This window comes from Trachypithecus francoisi, unplaced genomic scaffold, assembly GCF_009764315.1.
Source record: "Trachypithecus francoisi isolate TF-2019V2 unplaced genomic scaffold, Tfra_2.0 Lachesis_group10, whole genome shotgun sequence".
Lineage (NCBI taxonomy): Eukaryota > Metazoa > Chordata > Mammalia > Primates > Cercopithecidae > Trachypithecus > Trachypithecus francoisi.
Window position 1 is genome coordinate 26,273,524 of NW_022681455.1, and position 14,108 is coordinate 26,287,631.

Sequence of the window (14,108 nt, forward strand, 5' to 3'; positions counted from 1 at the left end):
CAAAAAGAAAAGCACAAATTTATATCTTCTGTTGCTTACCTTTGCAGAAAGACTCTTTGGGGCTTTACTTAGGTCACCAAATGAGTCAACAGGCAGTCCCTCAGAGGAGCCATTGAACTGGGATTGAGGGCTTGTGCTGTTGACCATGGCTACCATGGTGATGTTCATGATGACATTTTGTGCTATCGTTGTGAAGTTGCATAAATGTAAGACAAGGGCTATTCCATAACGAGCAGAACATAAACTTGGAACTGGAAATATTATGACATCATATTAGTGCTTTTAAAAATTGAGCTAACATTAGTTTTTCACAAGATATGATTTAAAAAGTACCTGATCATCTAAAGATTTAAATAATTACTTAAATGATACTTCTGTTGGCTTTAGGAAAGGAAGATACAAAAGGAGGAGATCACTGAGTTGAGCTAAAGGACGTTTTATGCCACAGCTTTGTAGAGCCTAACTTGATCTCAGGGATTCTGTTCATCCTAAAATTTTGTCTTTCTCATTCCTAGGTCATTGTGTTCTACGGTTGATGAACTTACTCACAAGTAAATGCTTATACATATGTGTGTGTGTGTGTGTGTGTGTGTGTGTATGTAACACATATATATGAAAAGAAAATATATACATATGAATATGTGCACATATTTAAATTGCTGCATATAATTTATAATATATTACGTATAATTTATATGTATAATTATATATAAATATAAAGCATATAATTTATATATGACATGTATTGTTATACATAATGCACTATATGTTATGTATAATATGCATAAATTTTATGTATGTAAATGAAATGTAAGTTACACTTTGAAGAGAGTTGTCCATTGGTATAGATGTATTCCATTCACATCTTAAAACATTGAAGATATATTTTCACTTAGTTTTTGAGATCAAACTCCTAGGAAGATTCTCTCATTAGAGAAATTGATGCCCACAAACTATGAAAAAATAAAGTGAAAAATAGTGGAAAAATAAAGGAGCACAGCATTCAAATAATCTGTATGTGTACAGCTAGGAAAGATGGCAACTTAAATGCAGAAATCTCATTCTCCCTTTTCCATATCCTGGCTAAATTGTCCAAAAAATGTAAAACATGGGGAAATCGGCATTTGTGGTTGAAATTAAAGAACTCTTCAGAAGTTAAAATCTGGGAAAAAAAATCAGTTAGATGAGATTGAGTGGTATACAAGTTTCAAAGGTTAGGTCTCTACTCAACTTCTTAAAAAGTCTTGCAGCATTATATTAAGTGAGTAGATGGTATCCTGGCAGAACACAGCAAACAGTCTAATTTGAAGGGCAAATAAAATGTATGAGCCAAGAAGCTGTATTTATCTGGGCTCAGATTTTTTACACTAGGACTTCAGGCAGAGTAGCTCTTTGAAATTTTCTCCAATCCTTTCACTTTTTTCTGCGTGGGAAGAAAAGGGACTTTGATCAATGAGACTGGGTAAATAAATTGGGCATGTGTAGCTCTGTATCTTCTCCAGCCTGCCTAGAAGCTGTCTACTCTCCTGCCATGCAACTACTTTAGCAGTGCAAGCCTGGGATTGTCCAGTTCACCCTATGCCTGCATGGATAAATCTATTCAGTGCAACAGAAATAGCAGGGAGCTGGATTGATCACTGTTCTAGACCATGTCCTCCAGTCCAGATTTGACATCTTCAGTCAATCATTGAACAAAACACTTATCAATCACCTCCAATACTGGGCCCTAGAAGTGTAGCAGCAAACATAGCACACAAATAGCCCTGTGTTTGGGGACCTCACACTCCAGAGAGAAGTACGAAATATGAAACACAAACAGTAAATCAAATAATGTGTTAGAGGGTGATAAATGCTGTAGAGAAAATAAAGCAAGAAATGGGGGAAGTCCCAATGACATACCAGAGAGGTGGTCATGCAGACATCTGGGGAAGAACATACCAAGTAGAGGGAACAGCCCTGGGGCTGGTTGGAGAGTGCCTGTATGTTCAAAGAATCAAAAAGAGGGGACTATGACAGAATGGAATGAGCCAGGGGTACAAGAAGAGATGTTAGGAAAGCTAGATAATGGGGCCTGAATTGTTCAAGATATGTGGGCCATTGCAGGTACTTTGGCTTTTACTTTGAGTGGGACGGGGGCCACTGGAGGGTTTTCAGCAGAAATGGAACATGATGTGACTTACATTTTGAAAGGATCTCTTTGGCTGCAGAAATGAGAACAAAACGATATAGAGGCAGTGCAGTTAGGAAGCTATTGCAATAATTCAGAAGAGAAGTGAAGCTATCTTGGATTAGGGTCATGGCAGTAGCTAAGATGTGGTCAGACCCCAGATAAATCCCAGCGTAGAAAAAACATCAAATGAGAGTTTCAGTTTTACAGGTGGGTGGAAGGCAAGGAGAAGGGGAATTGGAGAGCTTGTTTTTCTAAACAACAAGAAGAATGAAGTTCTACTTTCCTAGGAAGAAAGGTCTTTGGAAGGAGCAGGTTTGTAAGGTGGGGTTGTCAAGAGCTTATTACTGGACATGTTAAAACAGAGGTGCCTCTTAGGCACCAAAGAGAAGGTGTTGAGCATGTTGGATATATAGTTCTTAAGTTTAGAAGAGAAGTAGGAGTTGAGGCATAACATTGGGAGTTAATAACCTACAGAAGTTACTTAAAGCCATAAAACTTGGGAAATGGAAATAGAGAAGAAAACCAAAGACTAACTCTGGGGCTCTCCAGTATTTGGAGGTTGGATAGATGTGGGAGGAGCAAACAAAGGAAAGTAAAAAGGAATGGGTGGTGGGATAAGAAGAAAACCAGAAGAGTGTGGTGTCATGGAAGCCAAGGGGACAAGAGTTTCAGGGAAGAGGGAGTCAGTAGGTACTTCAGATATTCCTGATAAGTCGTGTAACATGATGTCAAATCCTCACAATAACACTATGAGGCAGCTATTGCTACTATTTTACAGATGAAGAAACACAGGCACAGAGAGACCAGCTCACAATGTAGCTCAGGTGTCTATGCTGTTAACCACTGTAGCACATATGTATGGTGGCTTCTGTTTTGTCCAAGATGACTCCATGAGAATACTTCTGTGATTAATACAATCCACGTGCACCCAGCTGTAGGGTTTATGTAGCTCTGTGATGTGGGATAAAGAGGTGCCGTGAGATTAACAAAGGAGGATTCCCTTTATGGCTATGCTATCTTCTGTTGATGGAGTACAAGTCTTTGTAGTGAATGAACTCAAATATAACATCTTTGTAAGGGTTTTTTTTTTTTTTTAATCTGATTCAGTGCTGGTGGTGACTTCCTCTATCAATCAAATCAACTAATAATTTGTGAGTTTTTGTGGCCTCTGATTTTCCCAAGTTCCTTTGGGATCCTAGGTGCCAAAGGCTACCAAAAAGGGTATCAGCAAACCAAGAGACTAATGGCTTACAAATGAGGAGGTTGAACATTTGCCTCATGAGAATGCTGAAAGATTAACTAGAGAGTGCATTTAACAGGTTTAGTCTGGTGCTTGCCAGATGTTAAGTGTTTCCTGCAGGCCACTATTTGTATCCTTAAAAGTTATTTTGTCCTGTGTCCATTCTGAATGAACTATATCAGTTGTGCCTACTCTAATAGATTGGTGCCAGTGGTGTGCTGTCTGTTGAATTTTTTGTGATCATCCCTAGCTATACGAGAATGTGGGGGTCTGTATGCATGTGAGAAAGTACAAATTAAGAAGCACCTGAGGATATTCTATTAAACTACTGAAAAAGGGCACTGACAGCATGAAATCATAGGTTTTTGAACATGAGAGGTTTTATTAATGAATTCAGTACTACTGTACTCAAAATCCAGGAAGCTTGTTTCTTAATTTGATGTGACAGACAGACCTTAAGGTGGCCCCAGTGATTACCACCTCATGGTATTCTCACCTTTATATAATTCCCTTCCCTTTTATGGGGCCAGGAACTTTCACTTGCTTGTATCCAACAGAATATGGCAAAGGTGATGGGATGTCACTCCCATGATTACATTATGTTATATAAGACTCCATCTTAGCAGACTAAAGATAAACACTCTTCATGTGGGCTTGATGAAGTAAGCAGAAAGTTGGAGAACCTCACATGATAAGGAACCATGAACATCCTCTAAGACCTGAGAATGGCCTTCAGTCAAAATCCAGCAAACAGCCAGAGCCTTCAGTCATACAGTTATAAGAAAATGAATTTTTCCAACAACCTGAATAAGCCTGGAAGTGGGCTCTTCCCTAGTCTATTCTGTAGATGAGAATGCAACTTAACCACTCAATTGTAGCCTTGTGAGACCCAGAGAAGAAGAACCAGTTAAGCCAAGCCACACCTGGAGCTCTGAGCCACAGAAACTGTAAGATAATAAATGTGTGCTCTTTCAGGTTACTATGTTTATGGTAATATGCATGCAGAAATAGAAAATGAATACAGTTGGCAAAAAAATAATAAAGCCTAGTTGAACGACTATACAAGAATTTTTGGGGGTAAGTATTGAAAGATATTTGCATTACAAAATTTATCATGAGAGTAAAATGATAAGACATTATTGTATTGAAGAATAAGAATACTCAGAAAAATATAAGGAACAATAGAAAAACATCCAAAAGAGTCATGCAATGTGTAAAGAGTGCTGTGGCAATTAATGGGAGAAAACTAGATCGTGTAGTTAGTACTGCTAAGATAATTGGTTACATAAGTGGAAAATATTATTGGTGCAATAACATGTTTTAAATTAAAATATAGATATGATACAATAATACTGCATTTTGTCAAACTGAAGGCACCATTGATACATCATTATTTTTGTTCCACTAAAACTCAATTGATCAACCGATTAACAGATCAAATTGAATAGGTCTGAAACTAAACTCTTGAGCCCCACAACCTCAAAACTTCTACCCAGAGTCTTTCCCAGCTCAGTTGATAGAAATCTTATTCTTCCAAACACTTTGCAATCCTTGATCTGGAATGTAGTATTGTCTTCATATTCAAAATGTGTATAGAATCCAACAACTTTTCACAAGGGCCACTGTTATTTTTTGGCTAAAAGCTAATTTCATGTGGTTCTAGCTATCAATATCTCCTGCCTGAATTTTTGCAGTAATCTTCAGCTTGGTTCCTTGCTTCTAATCTATTCTCAATACAGCAGTTGGAGTATCCTCATCATACCATAAATAAAATCACCTCCTCTTCTGCTCAAAATCCTCCCTGTGATTTTATTTTTGTTTGGATTAAAAACTAAGGTCTCTGTAGTGAACAAAGGAAATGAAATATGTAAACTCTTTGCCTCACAATTTTCATTTCTTGGGAATAAACCCTGAAGAAATAATTCCAATGTGGACTAGTGTTGTGTTAAATAATGTTCATTTATCATCATATATATATAATAACTTACATACATAGTTCATATACATCTAATAACCTAAGTAACATATATAGTCCATATATAGATATAATAGTTGAGTAACAAAAGAAAATTCCACAAATTAAATATCCAGTCACAAGGTTTTTCAGCTAAATAATACTTCATCTATTGGCTATGTTGGAATACAATATGTATTCTTTAAGAATCCATATTGGTTTATAAGATTCACAAAGAGATTCACACTTTATGAATCTAATAAATCAATATGGAAAAGTATATGCTGCCAAGTTAAAAAATATACAACACAATACATAAAGTATAGAACTATGCAAAATATGCATACAAAATAAAGGCAATAAAATTAAATTGTAGTCATTGAATTAAGCTGATGAAAACTTTTTTATTTCTTGTTTTTTGAAGTATCTATAATTGGTTTTTCTTACCTTTTTAAATTAAGCAATACAGTTACATTTAAAATATTACATGCAATCACAAGCAGGACACACAATCCTATGTGTAGACAATTCAGTAGCAATTATCAAGAACGTAAAGATTGGATAGATAAAGATTGAAAGGTAACTGTCAAAAATAAAACGCTTCTTTTTAGTAATATGTATTTCCTTCATATTTGCAAAATATGTTAATTTCACTGGATTTGTAAAAAGAATTAAAGAACGTAAAAATCACAAATTCATTTTTATAGTAATATATTGACAAAAAGAATTCACTGTAAAATCCTAAAACCAAGCATTTGAGGTCGAATTTACCTTTCCTGGGGATCAGTACCTCATCCACTTGCATATCTTGTGCGTTCTTACTCTCCCTTGCTGTGGGACTCAACTCTGTCTTGGTGGTCATTGTGTTTCTCCACTCCAGGTGAATGGTTTTCACCTATCAGGAAGACATGTAATTCACATGCATCAGTTGAGAGAAAGGGACTCCCCTTTCAAATATTTAAACAGGGGCACCAAGGAAACAAAAGCTGGTCCATTCCATCTGGTTGGGGACAGGGAGGTTCGTTATCCCCTCTTGGCTCAACACAACAGGCATACCGCGCCTAAGGTTTGGAATTGTTTATTTATTAGGATCTAGAGTGCTCTCGGTGTGCCAGCTTATGAGCAATGACTTTGAAGTTAAGTATTCCCAAGTTCAAATTCAGGTTCATGATTTACTGTGCCAAGTGCCACTAGGAGCACATTTGTGTGTTTCAGTTTCCTCATCTGTTGTTAATAACAATAACATCTTCATCAAAAAATTGCTGTCAGCTGAAACAGATTGCACATACCTAGAACATTGCCAGACACCCAGTAAGTAAAAGCTGTAGTTCATCATCATCATCACTGGAGCTACCACAGCAGTGGGTCACCTCAGAGCTATGCTCCTCTGGAATCTTCTACCTGCACCTGAGAACCTGGCTTCTACTGCCCTTGACAACTCCCATATTGCTTCCTCATTTGACTCACTGTATCGATGTGTGTCACTCATAATTAGGGACCAAACTTGCATAATGAGAAGATAACATTTAAATCTCATATTATTATTGTCCATAGGTTGATGATGTGTCTACAGATTTCTAGAAATAACTAACATGGAGATTGTGACCTTTTTGCATATAAGACAACTAAAAAGAACCATTACTGTATTACAATACTAGGATCTTCAATGCCCAAGGAGATTTTTATGTGTTACTATATGTAGAATTGTAATATTTGTGCTATGTTTACTGCTCATATTATTAAATTTGACTCTCTTAAAGAAAACGTCTCAAAATATATAACTGCTTCTACCACTAATAAACCAAACTTGTCAGCTTAACAAATTAAATCTTCCTAAATATCTAAGCACTAGTATTTAACCAGAACTGGCCTGATATCATTGTTGCAAACTAAGGAATAACTTCTTAGTATCTCCTTATAGTAGAAGTTTTATTATTCAGAGGTATATTTTCACCAAGAGAGGAGGGACATAAGGACATTCCCAAGACCGGGTAATTTATAAAGAAAAAGAGGTTTAATGGACTCACAGTTTCACATGGCTGGGGAGGTCTCACACTCATGGCAAAGGGCAAAGAAGCAGCAAAGCTACATCTTACACGGCAGCAAGCAAGAGAGCTTGTGCAGGGGAACCCCCATTTATAAAACCTTCAGATCTCATGAGACTTCTTCACTACCATGAGAACAGTATGGGGGAAACTGCCCCCATGATTCCTGGCCCCACCTGGCCCCACCTTTGACACTTGACTTTTAGGGAGACCACAATTCAAGGTGAGATCTGGGTGGGGACACAACCAAACCATATGAGGAATTATAAAATATGTACCCACTTTTCTCCTGGTTTATTTCAATCAGTATAATTATTTTAAAATTTATCCATGTTGTCGTACATATAAAATAGTTCAATCCTTCTAATTACTGAGTAATATTCCACTCCATAGCTGTATCACAATTTGTTCATCCATTTATTTACCTTGTGATTAAAAATTGCATTGTTTGCAGTTTTTTGCCGTAACAAATAAAGCTGCTGTGAACATTCATGTACAGGTCTTTGTATAGACATGTGCTTTCACTTCTCTTAGATCACTTAGAAGTGGAATACCTGGATCATATGATAAGTGTAGTATTAATGTCTCTTCAGATCTTGCCATTGGGCATTCTAATTCCATGGTGTGGCCAGGACATTTTAAAAATAGGTCTTCTATTTCTAGGGAAATTGCCCTGATTCTATATTCAAAGATTGTCTGGAAGATATTTTACCAAATGACAAAGATGGGTCAAACTGCATTGTTTTGTGCAACTCTGTATTTTTGTGCAACTCTCCCCAATTCTGAATTCAGTAATGTCGTGATGGTAGCTTGGAATTGGCCATAATAGGAGCTTTAACACCACAAAAAAAAAAAAAAAAAAAAAAAAGCTACAAATTTGGGCTTAATTTATTGTTTATGAACTTCCTGGACTTAAGAAATTTATCAAACAATATTCATCTAAGTGTGTGTGTGTGTGTGGGGGGGGCTTGTTTGTATATATACACACTACAGATCTACATTCACAAAGACACAAAGACACAAACTTACATAAACATATAGAAATAGATACGTAGTATGTATACTATATTCATTACTATATACATATAGTATATATAATATATGTATATAGTATATATGTATATATACACACATATATACACACACTATGTATATACATATAGTAATGAATGCTTTTCAGGCATGAAAACCCTGAAACATGAGTCAGACTTCACTTCCCACTGATTTCCTTCGTAATGATGTGACCTCCTCTGCAAAGCATAGCTACTCTTGCTAAGATGACATTCTTCATACCCAGCCCCTGCGTCTGCATTGCCACTGCCTTTATTCATCAGTATGATCTCCAGTCTCCACAGACAGGTCAAGGTCCCCTGATTCCATACTGATATTCCCATTTGTCTCCTGACTTTTGAAAATATTAATACTTTCTAAAACTATCTAAGGCTTCACATGACAGTCTACCACCTGCACACAGCTTGTACACCCTATCTCCAAGTGAACCAGGATGTTACATCTTCTCTTGCCAGCAGGTCTAGTCTACCCACCTCACCATGACAGATACCTACTGTCATGGTAATCTCAAAACATTTCACTGACTTAAAACGCTGGACTCAAGCCCTGCTGACCCTTCCCACAACCTGGGGCTGTAACTAGAGGAAAGAGAAGTAATCTAGAGGGAAATTCCAAGGCACCAACTGGTGAGCCAAGAACAGGCTCAAGTAGCACAACATAGAAAATGCAGTCTCATGATCTCTTAAATATGCCCTTCCAATCAGTCTCGTAGCCTTTCTACACCTTGGCTTTACTCCAAGTAAATCCCTTTTGTTTTAACAGCTCTCTTTATTTTCCACTAAAATCTATGCTGCTTATCTGGGTCAGAAACTATATATTGCACTCTGAGAAGTTTCTGGTCCAAAGCAGTGTTCATAGAGAACCACACTAAGGATCAGCTTTCAGTAGAGATGGTTAGTTTAAAGGCAGGGAGTGTTCTAATAGCATCCTCCCACACATCTGTGAAGTTGCAGCTGCCACAAAAACTTGCACCTTCTCCATTCTGGCCTTGAGGACTCCCTGATTCCCTCCTTCCCAGTGCCCTCAGCTCACCTACCATCTTCTGCTGACTCTGGTGACTGTCCCATTGCCTCATCTCTCCATTTCCTCTTCTATCCCTAGCCATTTTAGCTTGGTTAAATTTCACGCCAACTCACTGGATCTTGATGCAGCATTTCTCCAGATGCTTTCTTGGACCAAAGCCACCCTAGCCATTGGTATAATAGAAATAATTATTATAGTCACTCTTATAAACTACTGCACCAGCCAAGTCTACATCAACCCCACATGGAGATATTACTGACCCTCTTCCTCCAGGTCACCCAGTTGGTAAATGAAAGAGATGATATTTATTCACAAGCCAGTTTGACCTGCAACATTTTGCTTTTAAACACCTCACAAGAGTGCCTATTTCTTGGAATTATCTTCCATAGCTGCTACTGTCTCCACTAGCTAGTTTCAAAGCATATGGATGATCAGATACAAAGCTTCAGCTTCTTGCCTCTTCTCCCTCACTTTTGTCAGTCTTGTTAATACGGATTTTTACATTTTTCATTTTAATTTTTATCATATGAGGAAACTTGGGGTTGGGGAGTATATAAAAATTGTCAGTTGTTATACAGAAAAGAGTCTTGGAGGTCTTCATCTCAACACCAAGAGAAGTGACTTACCGACTTAATGTCTGTGGAAGGGCTTCAAGTTGAACCCAGCATTTCCTCCAAGCTTGCTCCCTTGGACTTTTTGGAGTAGAGAGATGAGGATTCTTTGCCACCCTAGGGCTTAAGTTGCTAATCATTAATAAAAGTCATCAAACTACAAAGTTGACTCAGAAGGGCTTCTTGCCAAATAGGCTTTGAAGAAGCATTCAGAAATCCAGCCCAACCCCCTCTGCAGTTCTTCCTGCTTTTTGGCTGATGTAAGCTTCTCCACCTCCCACTTGAGAGTGTCTCCTCAGGACCTCATAGGTGTCCTCTGGTTCAGACACTTGCATATAGTTATTTTGCTTTGCTTTGTGCTGTCTTCAACGTCTTTAGTCTTTTTTGAAAAGGTTAAAAAGAGATAAAATTATAATTAAAGAGTTCAGTGTTTTTTGTGGTTTTTCCTTTGCTATTTTTGTTTTTCCCCCTTATTTGAAATTTTGTTAATTTTTTTCTTCTTTGAAATATGTGAATTGTAATATTATGGATGAGCTTGAACTTCATTCATTCTGTTGCTTTCTCTTTCCCTGGGTCCTTGTCCTCTTCTCAGCAAACCAAACCAAACAAAACAAAACAAGCCTGACATAAATATAATATGATTTCTCCATTTCTTTTTATTCTTGCTATTTATATGAGTATTCACAAACTATAATTAATAATGCTTTGTATTATTTCTAAATTTGCACACATGCTATCATGTAGCATTTATGGCCATTCTATAACCACTTTGGAAAATAAGTGACATAAATTTGGCATACCTACATGTGCACAGTGAAGGCCAAACTCTCTCAATTTCTTGTGGTTAACTCTTGTGCTAACACCCAGGAAGTCAAAAGCACTGTCACTGCTTTCCAAACGTGTGTACAGTCCTGCTTGTCCTTGTCTCATAGATGAGGCAAAGCCTTCAGAATCCTAGTTTTCTGTAGTTTTATTTCCAGCTCTCTGAATGCCCTGGGTTCATAATCCAGACTCCTTTCTTTATATGAGCATTAGAGTCAGCCATGGAAATTTAAACACTGTTCTGTGTTTTAATGACTTTCCTGGCCTTAGCTCATACTCTTCACTTTGACTTTAAATCCCTTCTTACTTTATGGACCTGAGGAGATCTCCTTTAGATTCTGAGTTTGACTCTTTAATTCTATTTGAACTGTATTGTGAGAGGAGAGTGCGTAAACTACCTCTCAACACCCTGGCTGAGACGTGGGAGGCTGGTAGGATATATCATGGATCAAGAATTCAGAAGGAGGAACCCGGGTCCTGGGGAGGGGGAGTCAGAGCTACCATTTACTGCACATTTATTACATGTCATCCTTACAATGCTTTCAGGTAAGTTTTATTATATTCTTTATAAGATAAAAGAAAAAAAAACAGATTTCTTCCATCTGCACTTTAAGAATTTAAGTATGGAAAACTTAAGCCCATTATCATGTGGGGTAGTGTCAATTTCACCTTTCTAGGTAAAAGATTTTTCCCTGAGTCATTTCTGAAGGACTCTGGACCCTGGGATAAATAATGATCAACTTTGGGATTCACATATCACAGGAAATGTTTCTGACCTTGAATTATCCAAGTCAGAAAATGTTACTTGGTTTTGCAATTTAATGTTTAACTTTATTTAAAGTGCTCCAGAGTTGTTTACATGCTAGCTGGTTTGACTTGGTAGAAACAGACTCAACTTGTCTCTGTGTAGAAAGAATAACAATTCAGCTTTTCTTCACCTCTATAATTAAACACTTGAATGTGAACTGAGATATTTCTTTGACTTAGGTTGTAATACCCATCTTTTCTAAAAAAAGAAATTTACACTTTCCTTTCGAATAAGATTTATTTTTAAATTGCTTTGTTTTAGCCATGGGGATCATCCGAGAAGACAGAGTATACATTTCTCCTTTAACAGTTATCTTTAGCCAGGCGTGGTGCTTCACACCTGTCATCCCAGTGCTTTGGGTGGTCAAGGCCAGAGGATTACTTGAGGCCAGGAGCTTGAGACAAGCCTGGGCAATGAAGTGAGGCCTCTTCTCTACAGAATTTTTTGGAAAATTGGCTGGAGATGGTGGCACGCATTTGTAGTCGTAACTACTTAAGAGGCTGATGAGGAGGATTCCTTGAGCCTAGGAGTTCAAGGTTACAGTGAGCTATGATCATGCCACTGCACTCCAGCCTAGATGACACAGCAAGACTCTCTAAAACAAAACAACAACTAAAAAAAAAAAGTTATCCTCAGACTTGTTTCATAAGACTGTGAACACTGTTGTTAATAATCAGTCACATGACAACTCAGCAGGATGCAGGCTCTGATTCTGGTTTACATTTCAGAGGACTCCAGTGCACGATCCTGTTGTAATCATAGGAAACCTGTCTCTAGTCTTTTGTAGAGGAAGCCCAGAATGGGCCCAGGGAGAGGAAGCATCTTTCAGAGTCAGACCCTCCTTCAAAGCTCACAATGTCCAGCAGCAATTCTGATGAATCAGGGGTAGCTGTCAAGCAAACACACTGAATGAGCCTAAGTCTTAAAACAGAAGACTTGACTAAATGGCAGTGGTTATTCTCTGGAGCTTGCCTGGTTTTTCACACACACTCTGGTCTAAACAATGAACCCATATGTGATGTTATATCTGCTCAGAACCTTACATCTTCATGGTTCTGGCAAATCTTTTTTTCTCCAAGTTCAAGTCAGGCTCCTGTTTTGCCTTACCATCTCTATGACAAATGGAGTCAATCTGGTCACTCTAGTTATCAGTCTGACATCATCTTGTCATGGGCTTGGCAGTCCATCTGGAACACTTGTGGGTGTTCTCTATTATTTTGTCTTCTATTTGTCTTCTAAAACCATCTCTATTATTTTGTCTTCTATCAGCTGGGCAAAATGGTGCATTTTTTGTTATCTACACGATGCATTCACTTATGTCCTAGATCTCCATACTGAAAACACATCTTACTTTTTTCCTTAGATGTGTCTGCTGTCTAGTCTACTTTCCACTTTCAATGCCATTTCTTTCAGCAACTGTTTTACCAGGAATGCCCAGCTAAAACTGCAAAATCATATATTGAGGACAATGGCTATGGAAAAGAAGAAAGAACAATTGTGACAAATATAATCTTTAGGAGAATACACAAAAGAAAATCAGGAGTGCTTATGGGCTGAGGTGTTATATGCTTTCAGATAGAATAGTAAACAAAATTGATATCTGTAGTGCATAAAGGATGTCATAATTATCAAGTGAGAAAGTGTTGCATTCTATAACCAGCACAAGTTATTACAATTATACCATGCTGAATTCATATCAAGATAACTTCACTTACTACCTGGGACTTAGAGTAAATGTATTTTACTTTCCTGAGTCTCACTTGGAGATCATTAAAAAAACTTAGGAATAAATCATGCAACAAAATGAAACCATCCACCATACTTTGCATAGAACAGAAAATCAATAAATGAAGGTCATCATCTGTCATAATTATCATTATCATTATTATTTCTATTACTACCTCTGAAATGTCATGAGTAATATTCATGATTGAAATAAAGCAATTAAAAATCAAATTCATTCAAAATAATCAAATATAATTTAATTAAAAGGTTAGAGGCAGTCAGCAATCAGTCAAAAAATATTGAGTTACTATATGCATTCCAAAAAGAAATGTAAAGGGATAGCATTCCCCACAAACAATGAATAAAATAAAATTCCTTATATTTTATTTAAATAAAATAAACAGATGATGTATAAACAGCATCCGTAAAACCTACAACAAACATTCCAAAGATGAATCTTCGTTACAATCAGATACATAAAAGAGGTGTTTGCTACATCTGTTCATTGGAAGGCCTAACTAGCACAATAACATGAGAAAGAAATGTGAAGCAATTAGAAAAGAAGTAAAATTATAATTATTAGCAGATGATATGATTGTCTACATAAAAAAACAAAGCAAATCTGTACATAAATTACTG

The 14,108-nt window shown here is 37.1% G+C and overlaps 1 protein-coding gene across 9 annotated transcripts in view; it reads right to left on the reverse strand.

Annotated features, from left to right (window-relative positions):
* Window positions 1-10,284, reverse strand: part of SLC17A3 (solute carrier family 17 member 3) — a 31,449-nt gene extending 21,165 nt beyond the window's left edge. For all 9 annotated transcript variants that reach the window (XR_004438591.1, XM_033216442.1, XM_033216440.1 and 6 more), the window contains exons 1-3: window positions 10,130-10,284; window positions 6,136-6,259; window positions 40-251 (exon numbers count right to left, since the gene is read on the reverse strand). Coding sequence is in view for 8 of the 9 variants with exons in the window: in XM_033216442.1 (XP_033072333.1) it covers window positions 40-251; window positions 6,136-6,226 (303 nt within the window). In the remaining variant the exon portion in view is untranslated. The remainder of the gene's footprint in view (window positions 1-39; window positions 252-6,135; window positions 6,260-10,129) is intronic.
* Window positions 10,285-14,108: the final 3,824 nt, after the last annotated feature.